General features: G+C 39.4%; 1 protein-coding gene across 6 annotated transcripts in view; it reads left to right on the top strand.

The window, feature by feature from the left end:
• The window catches only part of Enah (ENAH actin regulator), a 106,383-nt gene that overhangs the window by 44,064 nt on the left and 39,996 nt on the right, over positions 1-22,323 (top strand). For all 6 annotated transcript variants that reach the window (XM_051148035.1, XM_051148036.1, XM_051148040.1 and 3 more), the window contains exons 2-3: positions 8,697-8,862; positions 13,677-13,854. In XM_051148035.1, coding sequence (XP_051003992.1) covers positions 8,697-8,862; positions 13,677-13,854 — 344 coding nt within the window. The remainder of the gene's footprint in view (positions 1-8,696; positions 8,863-13,676; positions 13,855-22,323) is intronic.

Below are 22,323 nucleotides of genomic sequence, written 5' to 3'. Positions count from 1 at the left end.
AAGATGGCTCAGTGGTTAAGAGCACTTGCTGCTCTTGTCGAAGATCTGGGTTCTGTGGCCAGCATCCATGTCAGGTAGCTCACAATTCCAATCACAGGGGATCTGACATCTTCCTCTTCTTTATACCACTTAATACAAATGTTCAGTAATATGTAGGTCTTTAGTTGGGGTAATAGAAGTAATGAGTCATATACTTTTATTTTGTGTTCATACTAATTTTTTTGTTTTTATTTATTCAGATGGTTCTTCCGTAGTTTTAGGTTGAAATATTTCTTAATTTTCTAGCCACTATTTTTCTATGATGAATTGGTGAAAATATCTTTGAAAAAGATAGGTAGCCATCTCCATCTAATTGCCTAGTGGATTTTAAAGGTCACGTATGCATTCAATCAGACTTTCATCACTGTGACAAAATACCTGGCAGAACCAATCTAAAATATTTTATCTTTCAGAGTTTTAATCTAAGTTTATATTTTAGAGGTGTAATTCCAAGATCACCTAGCGCCACTGGTTCTGGGCCAGAGCATGGTAGGGCAAGGCATCATTGTGGAATCATGTTGTGTGAAAAATTACTTACTTTGTGACCAACAGGAGGCTGAGACAGGCCAGGCCACAAAAATACACATGCTGTCTTTAAAGGCGACCTGCAGTGACTATTTCCTCCAACTCTGCTCCACCTCATGGTTCTCACAAACACTTTAAACTAATGCCATCAACGTATGGATCTGTGACTGTATTAAACCAATGGTAAAGAGTCCTCGTGTTCCAGTCCCTTTCAAGAGGCTCAGGCTGAAGAATGGAGAAAAACAGGAAAGCTAAATGAGTGTTTTCATTTTCCTTGCTCCCTAATCCACAAAGATGTGAAGCAGGCACGCCAGCAGCTCCCACTGCCTCAGACAGTGTGGCCTTGCTCTCTGCTTTCCCACGGCAATGGACGTGGCAAACCATGAGTAAGAAAAGTCTTTCTGGTTGCTATGTATTTTGCCACAACAATTTTTTTTTTTAAATGCCTTCCGCGCCCCCCCCCCCTCAGAAAAAGATCTTTTTTTTTTTTTTAAAGTCTTCCGCATCTGAGGTCAAATCTTCATCAGTATGTTCCCAGACACAGTTGCACACGTGAAACCATTGCCAATCCTGTTCGTTTTCAGTCTTACTAGTTAATGTTAATACTTTCTTCCTCCTTCCAATATGTTTTCATTTTCGCTCCATGAGCCCTTAGAAATTCCACCCCAGTTTCTCCATGGTCATGGCTCTAGGAACATGCATTACTTTACAGTCTCTCTCTGGGCGTGTTGTTGAGAGTAGACGGTTCTCTTTATTGGCTCACATTTAGCGAATTTTACGGAACTTATTACGGTACTTACTTGAGTACCATGAAGAACCCAGAGGGAACAGTAGCCCCACAAAAAGACCAATAGAGCCAACTAACCTGGGCTCAGGGGGCCTTGCAGAGACTGAAACACCAGCCAAGGGACCATGTATGAACTGGACCTACGTCCCCTACACATATGTACCAGATGAGCAGCTTGGTCTTTATGTGGGTCCCCTAGTAAGGGGAACAGGGCTGTCTCTGACAAGGACTCTGTTGCATGTTTTTTGATCACTTCTGGTGGGGGCCCCCTTGTCAGGCCACCATGGTAGAGGATTCACTCAGTCCTGATGCAACTTGTGCTGGGATGGGTGGGTAAGGGGCGGCTCCTCTTCTGAGGTGGAGGGGAAGGGGGTACAAGAGGAAGAGGGAGGGAGGGAGGGTAAGACTGAGGAAAGGGGTTATGTATGATTGGGATGTAAAGTGGATAAATTAATTAAGGGGGAGGGCCTGGAGAGATGGCTCATCAGTTAAGAGCACTTGACTGTTGTTCCAGAGGTCCTGAGTTCAATTCCCAGCAACCACATGATGGCTCACAACCATCTGTAATGCGATCTGATGCCCTCTTCTGGCCTGCAGGTATACATGCAGGCAGAGCACTGTCTACATAATAAATAAATAAATAAATCTTTAGAAAAGAACAATTTCAGGTAGCTATGGTGATACAGGCTACGAATCCAGGCAGTTGGGAGGCAGAGTCTTTAGAAACACCTAGGGGCTACATGGTGAGACTGTATTTCAAAAAAAAATAGACAAAATACTTTTATAAGCTATTATTATTATAATCAGAGTTTCATGTAGCCTAGGCTAGCCTTGGACTCTTTAGTTCATACCATGTCAGCACTTCAACTAAGCTATATTCTCCGCCTAAAATTGTCATTTTAAGCTTGACTTCCAACATTTCTGAAAACATGATTATATTTAGTAAGTTCCTTCTTTCTACCTATCAATTAAAAGAAAAGAGTAATGGTTAAGGGATTTTTTTTTTTTTATCCTGAAAGGCGGACTTACCAAAATATTCTCAAAAACTCGCTATTTTACTTTAAATGAACTGCCATTTTCTCTTGACTGTGAATGGATTGTTACACCTGGTTGCATTTGCATTTTGTTTGTGTATTGGATACTGTGGGATAAAGAGCTTAGTATATTTTACCTCTTAAAAATTAATAATACTGCTTTTGTGAAAGTGATGAATGATATGATATATCTTGCCTGTCTACATATTTGCAGTGTCTACATCTCAGATGATTTTATTGCTTTGCAAGAAAAAGAAAATGTTTGATGCCGCTATTTTTAATCTGCTGTTTTGTTTGCCAGTCATTCATTCATAATGTTTTTGCTATTTTCTTCACTGAACCATGATAGAAGAATCTGTTATTAGTAAGAATTTCTCCCATCTTTAGCAAGTTTGGTTGGTTGGTTGGTTTTGGTTTTTCTTTCTTTCTTTCTTTCTTTTTTTTTTTTTAAGATTTATTTATTATGTATACAGTATGCATCAGATCTCATTATAGATGGCTGTGAGCCACCATGTGGTTGCTGGGAATTGAACTCAGGATCTCTGGAAGAGCAGTCAGTGCTCTTAATCACTGAGCCATCTCTCCAGGCCCTTGTTTTCGTTTTTCAAGACAGGGTTTCGTTGTAGCTTTGGCTGTCTTGAAACTCACTCTGTTGACTAGGCTGGCCTTGAACTCAGAGAAGTCCACCTGCCTCTGCCTCGCAAGTGCTGGGATTAAAGGCATGGGCCACCACCATCTGGCTCGCAAATATTTTTTAGTGGAATAGCAAAGGAGAAATGTTATTTAATATTTCATAAATGTTTGTCACGAGAGAAGCCTTATTATGAATCTACTAATATTTATATTTGGTTAATGGAAATAAATTTTGGTATCCTTAAAAATGTTTTATGCCTTAAAGTTTACTTTTTATTTTATTATTATTATTTGGCTTGAACAGAAATTTTACTTCCTCAGAGTTCTAGAGAGAGGAAGTCCATGATCAAAGTGATAATAGGATTGATTTCCTCTGAGGCGTCCCTTCATGTTAGTACCCCCTTGTGCTAACCACTGTTTGACTGCCTCTTAGTATGCTCTTTGTATATTTGGTGCTTCTCATCCTATGAGCAGTTTAGTCTCTTTTAGTGTGTAAACAGCATATTGGTAGGAAGAAGCTGTCATGCTCACTGTGGGTTCAAGGCCAGTATGGTCTATATAGTGAGTTCCAGGACAGCCAGAGACCCTATCTTGGAGGGGCAGGGGTTCTGTTTTATGTTACCTCTTGAATCTATTAGAGGAGGCAGTCAGGTACAGGGTTGGGATCCTACCAGTCTTTTCTTTCTGTGTAGATGAGTCATCAAATGGCTCCTCAGTGCTGCCTACCTACCACTTAAGTTATGGCTCTGGTCCTGATATTCCCTTGTCAGATAGCCAGTGGTTACTATTTCAACGAACTGGGGATGGGGAGGAGGGTTTAAAACCTAAGTTCTTCCTTATTTGAAAAGCCAGAGTTGAGTCTCTCAGTTGTGATACCACTTATTGCATCTGTAGACAGAAATTTTAAAGTTAGAGAAAGCCCCAAAGGTCACTTACATGGTACAAACTAACCATGGGTTTGGAAACCTGTAAACTTGAAGGAAAAGTGACTTGAGGAATCAGGAGCAAAGTCCAATGAGAATTTTGTCCAGTCCTTCCTTGGTGCTTCATGAGGAAGGCAGGAGACCACAAAGAGGACTGTTAGCACCTCTTCTGCATTTCCTTTCAGGAGTCTTGAGTGGTCAGTGTCTTTTGGTGGGGGGGGATATAAAAAATTAACAGAAATACCATCTCATATATCTAATTTGCTTTTATGTACTCGGTTCAAGAGTGAGCTCCTGAGCAGTAGACGAAAGGGGCTTTGTAAGGTGGGAAGAAGCAACAGGAGATGTGGGTTAATCTCTGTCAGTTAAGTTTTGTAAGGATTAGAGCTGAGGAGACTTTACAGATTGCTATGGCCCTGGGGGGGGGCAGGGGGGGGGAGAGTGAGTGTGTGTGTGTGTGTGTGTAGGCAGGGAAACTTAACTGCTCTGTTTCAGGATCCATCTACGTAAAGCTTCATTTGATTGTGTGGCACTTACCATGAACCAATTTTGGTGTGAGCTGGTCATTTGGAACCTAGTATAGGAACCCAGATCAAAACAAATTTTTTTTTGTAGTGGAAACATTAGTAATCTGCTGGTTGTGTTCATAGTTTTTATCCATTGTGTTATACTTCAAACATCCCATGTGTTCCTCTCCTGTTTTGTAGATGTAAGTTGTATTCTACTTAAAGCCCTCCAATATTTTTCCGATCTCTTTCCTATGGCTCAAGTGCTCCCTCCCCAGAGACTTTCGCTAGGGGACGAAAAAAAGGAAGTAATTAATGATGATTTTGGTGACCCGAGGAAGACTTAATATAAGCAAAAGTATTTGATTCTGGTTTACGACAAGTCAGGTTTTGTTAGGTGCATTTATTCACTGAACAGCATTTAAAGAGTGCCTGCTGTGCATGAGGCACTGGTGTGTATTTAGGCTGCCTTTGACGTGTGATTAGTAAACAATGTCTTTGAAAGGGAAATGCTGTTTGTTCAAGACTGCTACATCATCACTACACAGTGTGTACAAGAATACATTGTTATTTTCTTAAATATGATGAATATTGCATCACTGGTACTATTTTTTGTGAACATTCTCTGCCATTATATATACCTACTTGTTCAGGAAACTTGACTGTATTCAGAAATGAATTTACTAACCAAGCTACAAAACTACTTAAATAATATTGTATTTCTTTACACTTTTGGGGGGAGCGGTGAGCCAGCTAGTTTTAGTGTTTTAATGCTGTATTTCCCTGAAAAATACCAAAATTAACATTAGGAACATGAAGTATAATTAAATCTGTACACTAGTTACATTGCATCATAAGAATGTGGGTTTTGTTTATGGCTATTTAGTATTTAATCTTCACAAAACTACAGTTCAGTGGGTTACTCGCTTATTTTTTTCATAATTATTTCACTGATTCAGAAATACGAAGATTTTGACAAGTTTTTATTTTGAGGCTTGCCATGGTGCATATAAAGACGCATTGCTCTGTTCTTGGATATATACCAGCAATACTTTTCTGTGCAGCTGAGAACAGCCATAATTAGCTATGTTTTTCTCTATAACCAAGCTGGCTTTGAGCTTTGGATCTTCCTGTACTCAACATCCTGAGTGTTGGATTACAGATAGGGACTACCGTACCTGACAGTGCCATCTTATTTAAAGCAGGTCTTTGTTACTGTAATAGAACAAAACAGGATGAAAAATACAAACATAGATAATGTCTGGAAAACTAAAGTTACTATGTTTGATTATTTTAGCTGTTTTATAATGTGTATAGGTGTTTTGCCTTGTGTTTATGTGCACCACATGTGTCTAGTACTTGTAGAGGCCAGAAGGCGGTGTCAGATTCCCTGAGATAGTTAAAGAGCCACCTTGCGTGTACTGAGAATTGAATCAGGATCCTCAGGAAGAGCAGCCAGTGCTCTTACCCACTGAGTCATCTGTCCATCTCTTCTATACTTATTTTTCTGTTTCCAAAAAATCCTTAGCCAGGTGGTGGTGGCACATGTCTTTAAACCCAGCAAGCAGATTTCTGTGAATTTGAGGCCAGCCTGATGTACAGAGTGAGTTCCAGAACAGCCAGGTCTACACAGAGAAACCCTGTCTCAACAAACAAAACAAAACAAAAAACCCTTATTTTTTAACAAGTTGTGATGGTCTTCCCCTTACAGTTTTTATCCACCCAAAATGCTAATAGACCAAAATATTGACATCCTGTTCTGTATTGATTCATCCAGTCTGCTTTTTAAATTTGTAGGTTCATGAAGTTAAACAGCTTGACTGTCGCCGGCTTAGTCTGTGCACCACATCAGAGTTGACATATGAGCTCTGGCTGGTCCATGAGCATCTGTGAGTTTCCCAGCTTAGTCTTAGATCCCCCATGAGATTCTAGGAGCACAGGTGTGTACAAGGCTCTCATGGCCTCCTGAAATGCTGTTTTTAAAGATGAGGTTTTCTTTTATAGCCCTGGCTGGCCTTGCACCCACAGAAATTTGTCTACCGATGCTTCTTAAGTGCAAGAAGTAATAGTGTGTGTCGCTTTTCCTTGTTAGTACTCATTTTGAACACTGGAAGATAGTTTTGCATTAATTTTCAGGTTTTGTTTTGCATCTCATAGTCAGATTGTTTCTACAGCTATAAGTGGTAGGAAGCACTGGCCTTTGTTTATTTCAGTCACCTTTCTTATACTTAAAATTGTCATATAGTTTGTGTTTCTATTGTGAGTAATAAGTCTTCAACTGCTCTACTGACAAATACCTTTAAATAATGCTTTTTAAAAAATAATTCTGGCTTTAGTCATTGACTTGTTTCTGATCTCAGAAAATTTCTAGGCAGCATGAAAGTAATTTGAGACAGCACCAAAGGACTCACTATACCATTGTTGCTTACCGCTTATGTTTTGTGTAATTCTCGTAATGGAACGTTAAAACAACTGATCTCTCTGAAGCAAATTGATTATTCAGCGCAGTGGTTTCTTTAGGTTTCCCATGATCTTGTTATCAGGGCACACACAACCTCCTCCTGCAAAGCTGTGCTCAAGAGAAGCATGAGCAAGGCTGGTGTAACTATTTCTGAGGGTGTTTTGGAAAAACCACATAGTATATTGTCCAAAATCTCTTGAGGCAGAAATTGGTAGACTGAACATGTCCTTTATGACAAATGGGATGGGGAGTGCATGAACTATTTAGGAGTGTCTGTATTAACCGCTCAAAAGTAGGCTTATATCCCTCCAGAGGAGCGGTTCTCAACCTCCCTCGTGTATGGTGACCCCACCACCACCATAAAATTATTTCAATGCTACTTCATAACTGTAATTTTGCTGCTGTTAGGAAACATACAGGAGACCTGATACAGGGTCACGACCCACAAGTTGAGAGCTACTGCTCTAGAAGCTGCATTTAATTGTGTTTGTAGTTAGCTGTGTGTCTGTTTGAAAAAAATGTTTAGAAAGAAATTGACTTCATCTCTGTTTTATTTGTATGTCTCAGTATTACTTAGTAGCAGCAAGTAATTGGGACAGATGGCAGCCGAAAACTCTGGTATTCAACTTTTTTAGTATTTATCTGTGGAGAATAGGATTTTGAATGTAGTAGGATCCTTAGAAATCATCTTTTAGTCTTAAACTTTTGTTTTTAGTGATGTGTGTTTGTGGGTGTGTGCATGTGAGTGTGGATACCTGTGGAAGCCAGAGGCATCCAGTCTCTTAGAGCTGAAGTTACAGGTGGTTGTGGGCTGTCCAGCCTAGATGCTGGGCCTCAGTTGGGGTGCAGGGCAGTAAGCTTTCTTAACCCTGAGCTTTCTCTGAAGCCCCTTATTCTTACACTTTAAAGGAAATGGGGGAAAGATGTTCATGTGTGGGATATTAACTTGACAAGAGGGAATAAAAGGAGTTAGTCATGTTGTCAGCCACTGATTATTCATTTCATCTCCTTGGGTTTTGTTTTGCTTTGTTTTTCCCTTTTGGGGTTGGTGGGTGGTTCAAGACAGGGTTTCTCTGTGTAGCCTTGCCTGTCCTGGACTCGCTTTGTAGACTAGACTAGCCTCGAACTCAGTGATCTACCTGCCTCTGCCTCCCTGAGTACTGGGATAAAAGGTGTGCGCCACCGTGCCTGGCCTTCATCTTCCTGTTTTGAAGAACAGATACTGCTTTGTCTAAATTTGTTAGAGACCTTGAAGTGATCCTGATTATAAAAGTAATTTTGTCAGCAAGGAGAAAATAATCTCAGATAGGTCACCATCATATACTTAAACAAGTATTAGATGATTAATTTATAGTTGTATTAATAGATATATTCAACTTGATAATAAACTAGATGCATTTAGAATAAAATACTTATGGTCTTGTATTTGTATGGATCCCACACCTTCCCTTTATTATGCTTTGCTTTTATCTTTCCCTGTTGATTGTTTTTTTTTTTTTTTTTTTTTAATTTATTTATTATGTACACACTTTTCTGCCTGCATGTGTGCCTGCAGGCCAGAAGAGGGGACCAAATCTCATTATAGATGGTTGTGAGCCACCATGTGGTTGCTGGGAATTGAACTTAGGACCTCTGGAAGAACAGCCAGTACTCTTAACCTCTGAGCCATCTCTCTAGCCCCCCTCCCTGTTGATTGTTAACTGACACCACATTGGCTAACCCTAGCTCATGCCTCTTGGGCATACCTAGCATATTTTAAATATCTCGTTTGATTTTTATTTTCTACAGTGAACAGAGTATCTGCCAGGCAAGAGCTGCTGTGATGGTTTACGATGATGCCAATAAGAAGTGGGTGCCAGCGGGTGGCTCAACTGGGTTCAGCAGAGTGCATATCTATCACCATACAGGCAACAACACATTCAGAGTGGTGGGCAGAAAGATTCAAGACCATCAGGTAAGGGTCTGCTAAAATCCTTTATAGTTGTGTTTGTGAATGCATGCATGTATATGTGTGCAGACTTGCACATGTGGGAGCAAACATGTGGACAGTGCTTGGGAGTCTGTTTTCTCTTGGTGCTTTGTAGGATCTGGAATTCAAAATAATGTTCGCCAAGCCTCACTGAGCAGGAGTTTTTTCATCTTCATTAGATTGTCATATCTGACCATCCAACCAGCCAGTTTCTATAATCTAAATTCAGAATAGACACATAGGAAGTATAATGTAAGGAGCACATTGTATGCTCATAGGATTCATTTGTCTATCTACTTACCTACCTACCTATTGGTCAAAGGTATAGTTTATGAGGCCAGAGAAATGACTTGAAAGTATAAATGGTTTCACAAGGTATTGTCAAATTCATAATTGATAATAAAAAAGTGGTAGCCATTAGTGTTGCTGGAATAATTGGGCTTTTCTTTCTAGTTCATCTCTAAAGTGACAGCCAAGCTTTAGTAATCCCTATTACACATTTCAAGAAAGTAAGTAGGTTGTCTGATAACTTGATGTCTTACTTAGTCCCTGTCAAATCCAGATTAGGAGTTGTAGGCCAAGGGAGAGGTAATCAGGCCTTACAGTTCACTGTATACTAGTAGCAGGAACTTTTACAGTTTGGAGACTTACTAATTACCTTTGGAAAAGTGTTTTCCAAAGTTGTAATCTAACTAATGTTTAAAACCATTCTGCCACAAAGTGCAGGGAAAATATAGCTAGATTCTGTCTGGTGCCCTGTGAGTTGTTGCTAAAAGAAAGTTAGATCTATAATTTTCCAGTAAGTGTAATGTAAACAGATGCTGCAGGAACCCTGGATTTTAAATTGGTTTGTCGACTGGTGACAGCAAAGGATTTATAATAGTCATGCATGTGTATAGGGAATGGGCATTTGAAACTGGTACTTATACAAATATTGGGACTCAGGCTATATCTCATAAGAAGACAGAGAAAGTCTTCTTTTTGTCTGAAGAGACTTAGGAGTTTCCCTGGGATATAGAAACTGCAGTTTCCTTACATAACTTACTGACTAACATAGATTATAGAGCAGTGGAACTCTTAGGGCACCCGATTAAAAATGCAGTGCTTTGCTGGGCGGTGGTGGCACATGCCTTTAATCCCAGCACTCGGGAGGCAGAGGCAGGCGCATCTCTGAGTTCCAGGCCAGCCTGGTCTACAGAATGAGTCCAGTACAGCCAAGGCTACACAGAGAAACTCTATCTCAAAAAACAAAACAAACAAAAATCAGTGCTTCTCTGGTGAGAAGGTTTCATAGTTCTGGGTTAGTCTACAGGAATGAGTTCACCTCTTGCCTTGATGTGTGTCCTTGTCCTCCTCCCTCGCCTCTGCTTTTCTTCTGTGCTCCGCTTTCCTCACTGTATTACGGAACATGAGTCTCCTCTCCTGTTTCTCTAATAAAAACCCCACTCAATCACTGCTTGTCAGGAACTGAGCAATGCGTCTGCTTTCTCTTCATCAGTGCTCCTGCAGAGTGCTCCTTTAAGTTAGAGACATGTCACATACTGCTGCTATGGAGAACAAAATGAAAACTGTGTGACAAAACCTTGTAAAAATTGTTAAACATTTCTTCCCCCCCCCCCCCCCCCCCGTGTGTATGAATTTTGCCTGCGTGCATGTCTGAATCAAATGGCATCAGACTCTCCGGTGCTGGGTGGTGGTAAGCTACTGTATGAACGCTAGGAACTGAATTCCAGTTGCCTAGAAGAGCAGCCAGTAGTCCTCACAGTGTCCAGCCCCCTGTCGAACCTTCTTTTCTTTTTGTTTTTTCAAGACAGGATTTCTCTGTGTGTAGCCCTGGCTGTCTTAGAACTCTTTTTGTAGACTAGGCTGGCCTCACAGAAATCTGCCTTCCTCTGCCTCCAGAGTGCTGGAATTAAAAATAGAGGTAGGTGGATCTTTGTGCGTTCAAGGCTGGCCTGGTCTACAAAAAGAGTCCAAGACAGCCACAGAGAAGCCCTGCCTCAAAAAACCAAAAATAAATAAAAATTTAAGAAATCTCCCAGGAATAGCATGCTTAATAGTAGCACTTGGGAGGCAGAAGCAAGCAGATCTTTTGAATTCCAGGCCAATCTCGTTTAACTAACCAGTTTCAGGCCAACTAGGGCTATATAGTGAGATCCTATCTTCAAAAACAAAACAGGAATCAAATTCTTTCATCTAAACTTTGAGAAAGGACAACATTGTAACTGATTTTTATTTTGTTTTATTTTACTTTTTTTTTTTTTTTTTCAAGATAGGGTTTCTCTTTGTAGCCTTCGCTGTCCTGAACTCACTTTGTAGACCAGGCTGGCCTCAAACTCACAGCGATCCGCCTGCCTCTGCCTCCCAAGTGCTGGGATTAAAGGCGTGTGCCACCATACCCAGCCTTTGGCCACATCTTTTTAATATTGTTGTTTTCCAGTAGATATAGGAAGGAAAAAGGAAATACACTGTACAAAGATTATGTATTTGAAGGGAGAAAGCATGAACATAAGTCATGAGGATTAGCAAGATGTTATAATTAATAAATCTTGGGTTAGTAATAGGTTAGAATCAAAATAAGTTTAATAGGTACTCTAGATCTGTTGTCATTACTAGAGATGGTTTCCATCTGACTTAGAAAATAAAGCGTTTAGTCGATACTGTTTTCAATAGTGCGTTAGTCACTTAGCTGATGCTGTAATAAAATATGCTGACTAAAGCAACCTGAGGGAGGAGCAGCAATCTAACGGTCCCATTGCATCTCCAGCTGGGAAGCAGAGTGAACAGGAAGCGAAGGCAGGCTGTAGATCTTCAAGGCTTGTCTCCAGTGACATAATCCTCTAGAAATGCTCAGCCTTCTAAAAGTTCTACACCTTTGCCAAACACCAAATGTTCAAATATGAGCCTATTGAGGACATTTTTAAACCACAACAAATAACTATTTTATCAAAAAGCTGAGAAATGTAATAATAGGTGCCCAAGATACTAATACAGAGAGCTCAGGAAGTACCAGATAGCTCTGTGACATCAGTGATGAAGTTGTCCCATTAGCTTTAGTACAATCTTAAATTTGGAAATTGACAGTTAAAGTGTAATGGTAGCTTTACACAAAGGACCAAAAATAGCTAAGACAATGAGGAACAGTTTAGAAGGACAAAGTCTGAAAGCTGAGACCTTTCCATGGTGAAGACACTATAGTTGGGGAAATATTAGATACATTGACCAGTGAGATAAACCTCAGTTTGTGACAGAAGGGAAGCCTGCAGCTTAGTTAATAGGAGTGAATCATTTGGTGGCAAAGGGAAACAAACAGGAAGCTTGAACCCATCTCACGCCATAGGCTTAAATCAATTCAGCTGGACTGGAGATGCAGATGCTAACGGTCACGGTACTAAAGGCCCTCTAAGACAAAGTGAAGTAGTGTTTTCATAACCTAAATGGAGAAATAGTCTTAAACAGAATACAAAAACATTAAAGGAGAAAAGTCTTCCTAATTTGAAATAAAAGAAAGCAGACTTTTCTCAGTTTCACTGATAGCAAATAGGTGAGTTACAGAAATGGGGCAAGATATTTGTTATATAAATGTCTACTTTGGGATCGTATGTGAAGGAAAAGATTGATCACTTAGGACAAAAATGGGCCATAGGTTTGTTAATGAATATAAGCAAGAATTCATAAAAGATGTATCTTGAAGCAAATGGAACACACACAAAAAGGGGGCTAAGTGAGTAAAGGCACCTGCCACGCAGCCTGGCAGCCAGAGTTCTATCCCTAGAGCCTGCATTAGGATGGAAAGAGAGCCAAAGCTACAAAGTTGTCATTTTACCTTCACACAATGTATCATGACATGCTTGCCCTGTTCTGAACCCAGTCATGCAAACACAACATAATTATTTATTTTTACAGAACTTAAAAATGTATTGAACCTCATTAGTGATCAGAGTAATGTAATACGCACTAAAATACAAATACACACACATTCAAACCCACAAGGATTGCTATAAAATAAAGACCAACATATCAGTGGTAATGCTACAAAGGATATGGAGTCAGCAAATTTTTGTATATTGCTACAAAATAGCAAATGATAGAGCAGATTTAGAAAGCTAGTGAAGTTTTCCACTAAAGTTAAATATACATAAGACCTATATAGTCCCACTTGTAGGGGCCTTTTCAGTAAAAACATACACTGTGTATATCAGGAAATGATTCATAGAATGTTCATGTCATTATTTGTAATAGCCACACATTTGGGGCAGTAAAAATGTTAGTGCAAGAATGGGTAAGTTGGTATTTTATACAAAGGACTATCTCATAAAGCAATGAAAAGTAACAAACCATGGTCGTACATATAGTGGATGACTCTTAAATGTGAACTTGAGGAAAGAAGGCAGGTGCATCTCTCAGCATGGATCCTGTGACTCTGTTTTTAATCAAAAACAAAGTCCTATAAAACAAGTTTGTAGTACTAGAGATATTCTTTCAGGATGGGAGGTGTCAAAAGGACCTTTACAGCTGATGTCCCATTTTTGTATTTGTAATTTTCCAACAAAAGTTAAAGTATATTTAATAATGTGCGTTGCTCTTCTTTTATTGGTTTACTGTTTTTAAGCAGCCCTTTTACATAAGATAGCTTACGTTCCATGAGACTGACTTCTATAAACCCTAGGCAACTATTCCAACTAGTCTGACGAAGTCTAATAGGAACAAGTTTAAATAAATACCTCCAATGAGGATCTGCGGTGGTTTCTGTTTCCCTCAGTTATTATCTGGCTTTATAATGAATTATTGTCTTTTAGGTCGTGATAAATTGTGCCATTCCTAAAGGGCTGAAGTACAATCAAGCTACACAGACTTTCCACCAATGGCGGGATGCTAGACAGGTGTATGGTCTCAACTTTGGCAGCAAAGAGGATGCCAACGTCTTCGCAAGTGCCATGATGCACGCCTTAGAAGTGTTAAATTCACAGGAAGCAGGTAAAGTGTCTGTGCTTTCCCAGTATTCTTCAGCAGAAATGCTATGTATATGTTAAAGCAAACCTTTCTTGTCAACTTAAAATAATTCCTTAAGTTACTTTCTACAAAAATGTGAACTCTTACTTGTTTGTGTTTAAAGTGTAGTCTAGCTGGGTGTGGTGGTGTACATGCTTAATCCAAGCACTTGGGAGGCAAAGGCAGGTGGATCTTTTGAGTCCAAGGCCATCCTGGTCTACAGAGTTCCAAGACAGCCAGAGATACACAGAGAAACCCTGTCTTGAAAAACAGAAAACAAAACAAACAAACAAAAAAGTGAAATCTAGAAGAATGATGCTGCGAGTTTAATTAGTTTAATTACTATTTAAACCTCATATGAAACTTCTTTTACCCAGCTCTAAAAACTTTGGATACTAGGACATAAAAGCCACCAGAGATACAAGGCCTCTGTGTTGCTCAAGCTCTTTGCTTCAGGCAATCCTACTGCCTCTGCTTCCCAAGGAGCTGGGATTTCAATCAGGCCACTATGCCTGGTGTTTATTTGCCTTCTGCCAAGAAATACAAGTTCCTAAAGTACGCTTTTTAAGCCACCACCAAGCCCAAGGACTTCAAGTTAGAATAAGATTTAAAGGGATAAGAGTTTGGCTCTAGAGCAGTGGCTCTCAACCTCCCCAAGGCTGTGACCCTTTAATACAGTTTCTAATGTTATGGTGACACCCAACCATAAAATTATTTTCGTTGCTGCTTAACTGTAGTTTTGCCACTATTATGAATTATAATGTAAATATGTGTGCTTTCTGGTGGTCTTAGGGGACCCCTGGGAAAGGATTGCTCAATCCCCAAGGGGGCCATGATCTACAGGTTGAGAAGCCCTGCTCTAAAAGGTTGTTTAAAGATTTGAGGCATGCCCTCAGCTGGTCAGACATACCAGTAATTGGATTCTTACACTACATGTTGCTTAAAAGGGAGAATAGAATAATTCACTTTTAAAAGTTCGAGTATTCAAAACCTTATGTTAGAGATAAACTAAGTTTTGTTTTGGTTTAAGAAACAACAACAAAAAAAAGTATACAGAAGTGTGGTTCTCTAGAGCAATAAATTTAATAATCAGAAAATGTTACATATAAAAATACAAATATAATTGCTCCTTCCTGTGTTGTATGCTTGGTGGTGATTTTAATGATAATAAATGTTCTGAATAAAATTCATATAGTTTAATGAAGAGTATTGCAGCCAGATGAAATATTGATGTCTTGTTGATCTTACAGAATTCCAAAAAACTATTATAAATGTTATATTTATATCTTAAAGCACAAAAAGGATTAAGACACCTGACTCCTTTGCCTCCTTTAAAAATGAATTTCAGAGGAATAGCATTTCGTGATGTGCAGAATGCTTCATGTCATTGTACATGTACCTGTTCTATATAGTCTTGTTCTGGGGAAATCAGTATCTATAAGGAATGTATTTTCTTCTCATATTGGATCTATTTTGAGGGAACAAACCACTGGAACTTACTCTGGTTTGTCTTTAAGTTCAAAAACAAGACAGCAAAGTCTGGCCTCATAAATTATTTCTTGTAGACACTGTACTTTTTGTGTTGGCATAATACTTTATTAGTATACATTATAGGAATAGACTTACCCTGTAGTTATTGGGGAAGAAACTAGAATCATGATCCATATACCTTAAATAGGCCACTTACATAATGTAAAGGGTGTGTGCACAGCAGCTTCTGTATGGCTGTGTTTGCAACCAACTGCCATTTCTCAGCCTTCAAATGAGGGTCCAGTTAAGAACTAAATGTCACTTAACATAATGCACATTATTGTTAATGGTGATTTTTGTCTTCTGTTTTTATCAAGTGGGAAATACTGTTTTTTATCAATGGGTATTATTACAGTTTGTTGTTAAAATGCACACAGCTAGTAGTCATTTTGCTGTGATCCTGATTATTTGATTTATCTAGGGAATTTTTATTAAAAATACTGTTTTCTGAATTTTGATGACACTAATGGTCCTTGAAGCAGAAGCATGGGAAGAAATAAATGTTAAGAATCTGAGCAGGGCTGGAGAGATGGCTCAGTGGTTAAGAGCACTGTCTGCTCTTCCAGAGGTCCTGAGTTCAATTCCCAGCAACCACATGGAGGCTCACAACCATCTATACTGGGATCTGATGCCCTCTTCTGACATGCAGGTGTATATGCAGATAGAGCACTCATACATAAAATAAACAAATAAACCAGTAAAGAATCTGGAGTGTCACCTGGCGGTGCATGCCTTTAAGCCAGCAGAGTCAAGGGTTCAAGGCCAGCCAGAGTTACAGAGAGTTCCTGTCTTCAAGGAAAAAGAACCTGGAGTGGCCTTACTTGGTCCTTTCTTGCAGATTCTCACAGTTATGTCGTTACCTAGTATTGTTGTGCTGGCCCCTCCAACCCATCTACACAAACATACCCAATAATCCTGAAAAGCAGTATCATTTTGTCTTCCCTTGCTAAAGCTCTTTGCTTTGGGTTCACAGCCACCACCAAAACAAAAATCACACACACCAAAAAAACAAAACTCTTGAAATGGTTTTCTGGGTTTCTGCTAACCCAGGCTGTGCTTGCTTCAGACTCTTCTGTAAACTGTAGCCCAACACAACTGACCAGGAGCACAAGAACAAATATATTCTGAAGGCGGAGCTACTGTGTACATCAGTCTGCCTGTTTCTTACATTTTTGTGTCTTTAAATTTTTTATTGGTATATATTATTTGTACAAAACAATGGTTTGCATGATGATATCTCCATACGTGCACATAATGTATTCTTTACACGTGTGTTGCCATTTTCCTCCCTCCCTCCACCTTCCTTCCTTCTATGGTGCTGAGTGTTTAACTAAACTGTGTAAGCACTATACCACCGAGCTACACCCTCAGCCTGTGACAGAGTGATATTCCATACTCACTCTTACAGCTTATTGCTCTTACTGTTCTCGTGTTACACTGTTAACAAGAGAATCAGCCATTGCCACTACCAGTAAGTCCTCAAGACTCTCAGACTTAAGGTCATGGACATCTTTGTTCAAACAGAATCTTTTTCTGAAGCTCAGTAAAAATAGACCAAAAGTCAGAGGGCCGAGAGAGAGCTTCTCTGACTAATGTGGGCAGGCAGGGCTCACAGCAACTGAAGTACTACATGGCTCTCCAGAGCATGACTTAGCCATATTCTCTCTTCATGCCCGAGCCAGTGAGTTTACATTTCTCCCTTTTGCTGCCATCCTTCAAAGTCCTCCTTTTTTTTTTTTTTTTTTAAGAAAAAATTACAATGTTCTTTAGACTAGTCATTCTAGTCTTCACAAGCTACCCTTGTGTATATGTGTATGTTTAATATTTTCAGGGTGGTTTTTTTTTTTTTTTTTTTTTTTTTTTTTTTTTTTTTTGGTTTGGTTTGGTGAAAAGGTAGGTGGCAGGAATGTTTTCCTTTATTTTGTTTTTAACATGGTATGCAATTATCTAATATATTGGAAAGTACAGGAGGTACTAAATACAATATGTTATATTTGGAATTTAAAGAACAAAACAGAAATCACATGCTGTTAACATTTTTTATACCAAATGCTCCAGGGTGACTTTTCACCAATGAAAACTGTCTGAGTTTAAGTAAATATACATACCAATAATTTTTTATTTTGAATTTACTTATCAAGTATATATAAGGCTTTTATAGATAAAAGCAATGAATTATATAAGCTGCAATGTCAGTCCTGATGATGACCGGTCAAGGTAAATTTGCACAGACTTGTAGCATTTTTGTAAATTGTTTAAATCATTTAAAAAGGACATGAGTCTTTAAGTCCATTTTTTAAAAAAGAAAGCAGCATGCCAGTTTATTCTGTTTTTGTTCAACCATAATTAAACATAGCTTACAAAAAAAAAAAACCTCAAAATATCTTTTACCATTAACTAAACAACTAGGTTTGCTGTTTTATTTTTTAACTACTGTGGATGAGAACATAGCCAGGATAACCCTCATATGGTTGAAATTTTCATCAAATTTATAGTAAGTTTTGAGATTAAATTGATTTTAATATAAAGTTGGCCTAACATTATTTGTAGTGTGAGCATACTTCTAGCACTGTTCTTAGCAAATATCTTTATGATATACTTAAAATTGATGGGATTTTTAAAATCTCAGAATATTTCCAGGAATTATTGAGTTCTTTTGTTTTGAAGCAGAGTCTCGGTGTAACCTTGGCTGTCCTACAACTCCGTATGTAAACTACCCTGAACTCACAGAGATTCTCCTGCCTCTTCCTCCCAAGTGCTCCATTATGCTAGGCCCTAGAATACTTTGTTCTTAGTGGTAGTTTTACTGTCTACTCTTCTAAGTGCCTGATATTAATAGGAACAATACTAAGCTTATAATCTCAAAAACTACATGTTCAGTAATGCCCTTGAGGCATATTGCTGTGCTGGTAACTACTGAGAGTAGCACCATATGGTACCCTTCTTGGGTTTCACGCCTGGCCTAGAGCTAGCTAGAAACAAAGCAGGAATATTAGGATCGTTTGTGAATGTGTTTGAAGTAAAGTCTTTGGAATGAGAAAGAAAATTCTAGGGTCAGAGCAAACTTAGCAAACAAGAAGTCATTCGGACCTCCTCAACAATAGAATATTCTAAGTAGTCCTTTGCTGGAGGGGTGTGACAATTGGGAAACAACAGACCGTGTTATGGTTGGAGCATGAGAACTGACATGGTGAGGGCATAGAGAAATCCTAACAGACAAGGCTGGAAAGGTTGGGAGGGGGCTGGTGGTGTCTTGTGGGTCATTTTATCATTTGCCCTAAGCCGTGTAGTCAGGTCTGTACTGTAGAACAAAAGCAAGTGGGGCAGTGAGCATGGTGGATACTGGTGACAAAGATGCAGCCTGGTCTTTGGAACAGTAGAGAGGGGACCACACAGCGAAGAGGAGGCAGACAGCTTTTATCTATTGTGTATTCTTCTCTGCATGTCATGGTGTTAGCGTTCTGCTGTGGCCTCATTTAGGCATTCAGCAGTTCCCAAGGCTGGACTTTAATGCTTACCTACTGTGTTTCTGATCTTAATCTGGTGATTTTTTTTTTATAGAAACCCTCTGAATTTAGTGATTATTATTTATTGTTTTAGAAGTAGTATTTGGGCTTAAGGCCAGTAGACTGGCCCTAGGGCCTAGAGTCAGACAGTGGCATTTGTTCCTGGATCTTGTTTTAAAATTCAACCTCCTCTCACTGTAATATAGGGATGAGTAAATGCTGATTCGAGGTAATATCCAGGTATGTCAGTTTGAAGTGCTGGTGAAGTTGGCTCTGTTAACTGGAGATAGAAAGAATGGGAAGAGGCTCCAGAGGAATTGTCACTAAGTGGATAGCAAAGTTAGTTCTGGACACAGTGTATTAGTACAATTGTAGTAAAGTCATACACATCTGGGTCTGGGAAGGATTCCTATGGTAGTCTCGGATGGAGCTTCTGCTTTTGTTGTTAGCTTTCCTGAAGTGATCTTGGAGGGAGGTAGCATTTAGACACACGTGTGTGGAGAGATGGGCCTCTGGCTTTAGAAGGGGATACACCAAGGAGATGGCTAGGTTTTCTAGTGTCTTGATTTCCTCTTACCACATTTTTCTGCTTTTAAATTTAAAACCTCTAGCCAGGCGTGGTGGCGCACACATTTAGTCCCAGCACTTGGGAGGTAGAGGCAGGTGGATCTCTGTGAGTTCAAGGCCAGCCAGATCTACAAAGTGAGTCCAGGATAGAGAAGCCCTATCTCGGGGGGTGGGGGGGGTGAATTTAAACCTCTAAGACATTTCCTTTTAAAAAGGCATCTGAGGAAAGTAAATTTAGGGTAAAAAAAAGAAATTAGAAAAATTTTACTTGGGTTTCTGAGTAAAATTTTAAGACCTTCAATGTAAGTTAGTGAAAAAACTTGTACTTGGAGTCAAGTTTACAGTTTGTCACATCACCAGAGGGGGCTGAGCAGACCACACCCTCTTAAGAGGTCTCCTCATTTGCAGAACATGAGTGGCCTTACTCTGTGTGGCATGGAAATTAGATGACACTGAGACATTGGTACTCTTTAAAGTATACGATGTTAATTTTGGATGCTAATCAAAATAACAAAATTTCATATGGAATAACTTTTGCAAATAAAAAGTGCAGACTTGTCAGATTTTCTCCAGCTTCTTTACTTTCACCCCTTCCCCCTGTAAAAAAATTGTTTTCCATGGAAAAGTAGGCCATCCATTGTTTGAGCATATCATATATGCAAAGAAGAAATAACAGTCATGTTCTCAGTAGTCTATTCTGAAAACAAGACATAGGTATGATAGAGGAGAGAAAATCATATCTAATGACAGATAAAGTTCTGTCACTAACTTTGGTCCTGCACATACACACATTACCCCACACATATGTACTCATGAAAATAGAAAAAGGAAATTAGAGAATCAATGTTGGAGCTATAGTTTAGTTGTTTATTAGCATCTTGTATAATATGAATGAATGTCTGAACGTCTCTCTGCTGGAGAAGCGCCGTCATGTTCTTAGAGCCGCAGTCAACTTGAAAACTACTGAAGTAAGTCTAAAATGGTAAGTAAGCCTTGGAAACACGCCATGTAAAGAAAGAAAGAAAAGAAAGGAAACACATTATGCATTTTAATGATAACACTAATGTCCAAACTATATGCTGCTTTGAGTCTAAAAAATCACCAGTTCTTTATAGAGATAATAACCTGAATCTAACCAGAAGTTCTTATTAATGCCTGAGGCTGATAAAAGAATGTCCAGAGTCTTGCGGCTAGACACTGATGAGGAGAGTGCAGCCACAGGGCCTGAACTGAATATGACTGGTTGATTTTCAGTGATTGGTGAAAGAACAAAAGTTAATTATACAGACTCCTTCTTTGGATAGAATCACACTAAATATCAAGGTTGAGAGATTTGTTAAAATAGTAAGTGACAGCTAAGCTGCTCTCACAGAAGACCTGATTTCAGTTCCTAGCACCCACATGGCAGCTCATAACCTCCTGTGATTCCAGTTTCACGTGCTCTGATGCCGCCTTCTGCTCTCCAGGAGTACTGCATAACATGGTGCACAGACAACATTACCCACAGCATAAAAGGAAGATAAACAGATCTTTTTGAAAGAAAAGAAGTTTTAGCTTTTGAAAAGAATAGGAACTATTTAATCAACCATTGGTCCACCTCTTATATTATACCTTAAAGTCTAAATTTTCAGCTTAGTGTGCCAGCCTTTTTCAATCGGACAGTAATTTATTTGGGTGACTTATTTCTCAGTTTTCTGAAAGAGAATAATTAGGTGTCATCACCTGCACTGGATGCATTAGGCCTAAATTAACTCAAAAAGGTTGCTTTTCTGTGTGTTCCCGTTAGGGCCCCGTGCCCCCCCCCCTTTTTTTTTGCCTCTGTTTTTGTTGTTTGTTTGGTCGGTCCTCCCGGTTACCCACAAGAACTAGTTGAGTTGTGGGCTAGAATTGGAGTCAGAAGGGGACTGGTTTTGAAGAACCAGTTAAATGCCTGTGTTCTTATCTGTTCAGCTTAGCTTTAACTTTTAGCATTTGTATTGACTTATATCTGAAATCATTTCCTATCTAGCTCTTCTTAGTCATTAAAAGAGAAGTTTGAGTGGATGAAGCAATAACAGTTAACCCAGTTTACAGCGTGCAGACTCTGCATCATCACCAAGGGCAGTACCTAGGTCACGCTGCAGGTTTGCTTCTTACTGTGATCTTCTTCGCTAAACCAGAGGTAGAATCAGGACCCTTGAGGTTAAAACCCTCACTTAGGGATTCATTAAATGTGGCTCAAGGATACCTGGGGAGAGTTCCTGTCCAGATCGCTACAAAGGGCTCCATTAAAAAAAGTTTTTTATTATACATCAACCAAGACAGCATACTGGGTGCAGAGAGAAGAAAAATCCAGTTGTCTTCTGTGAAGTCAAACATCAAAGGGCTTTACTTTAGCCCATTTCCTTTCCTATAACAAAATACCAAAGAGCAACTGCATTGTTGTAAAGAAAAGCTTATTAGCGGACAGTTCAGCACATTTGGGAGTATACAGCGCAGACTTCTGCTGAACTCTGGTGGAGGCCTCATAGCCGGTGCCATCATGGTGGTGGTTGTACATGTCACTGGAAGGTTCTAGAAAGCAGCAGGAATGGATATGAATGACCTGCTTCCCTCTGAGGGCAGCACTCCCAGTTGCTTGCCTCACTGATATGAAACCTGCAACACATCCTTCATGGGAGGCAAACCACAGCGGGGCTTATAAAACCTGCCGTTTAAACCACACATGCGTGTTTGTTTAGATCATTGAGTCCTGTTAGTGCTTCCTGCCGGAATACTGTCTGATCTTGTCGCCGTAATGTTGTGCAGGCAACCATAGCTGTAGTGAGTTCATGAGCAGTGGCCACTCAGGTCAGGTCTAGATGACATCATT

Source organism: Acomys russatus, chromosome 6 (genome assembly GCF_903995435.1).
Source record: "Acomys russatus chromosome 6, mAcoRus1.1, whole genome shotgun sequence".
NCBI lineage: Eukaryota > Metazoa > Chordata > Mammalia > Rodentia > Muridae > Acomys > Acomys russatus.
Note: the sequence above shows the minus strand (reverse complement) of the source record. Positions and strands in the feature narration are given on the sequence as shown.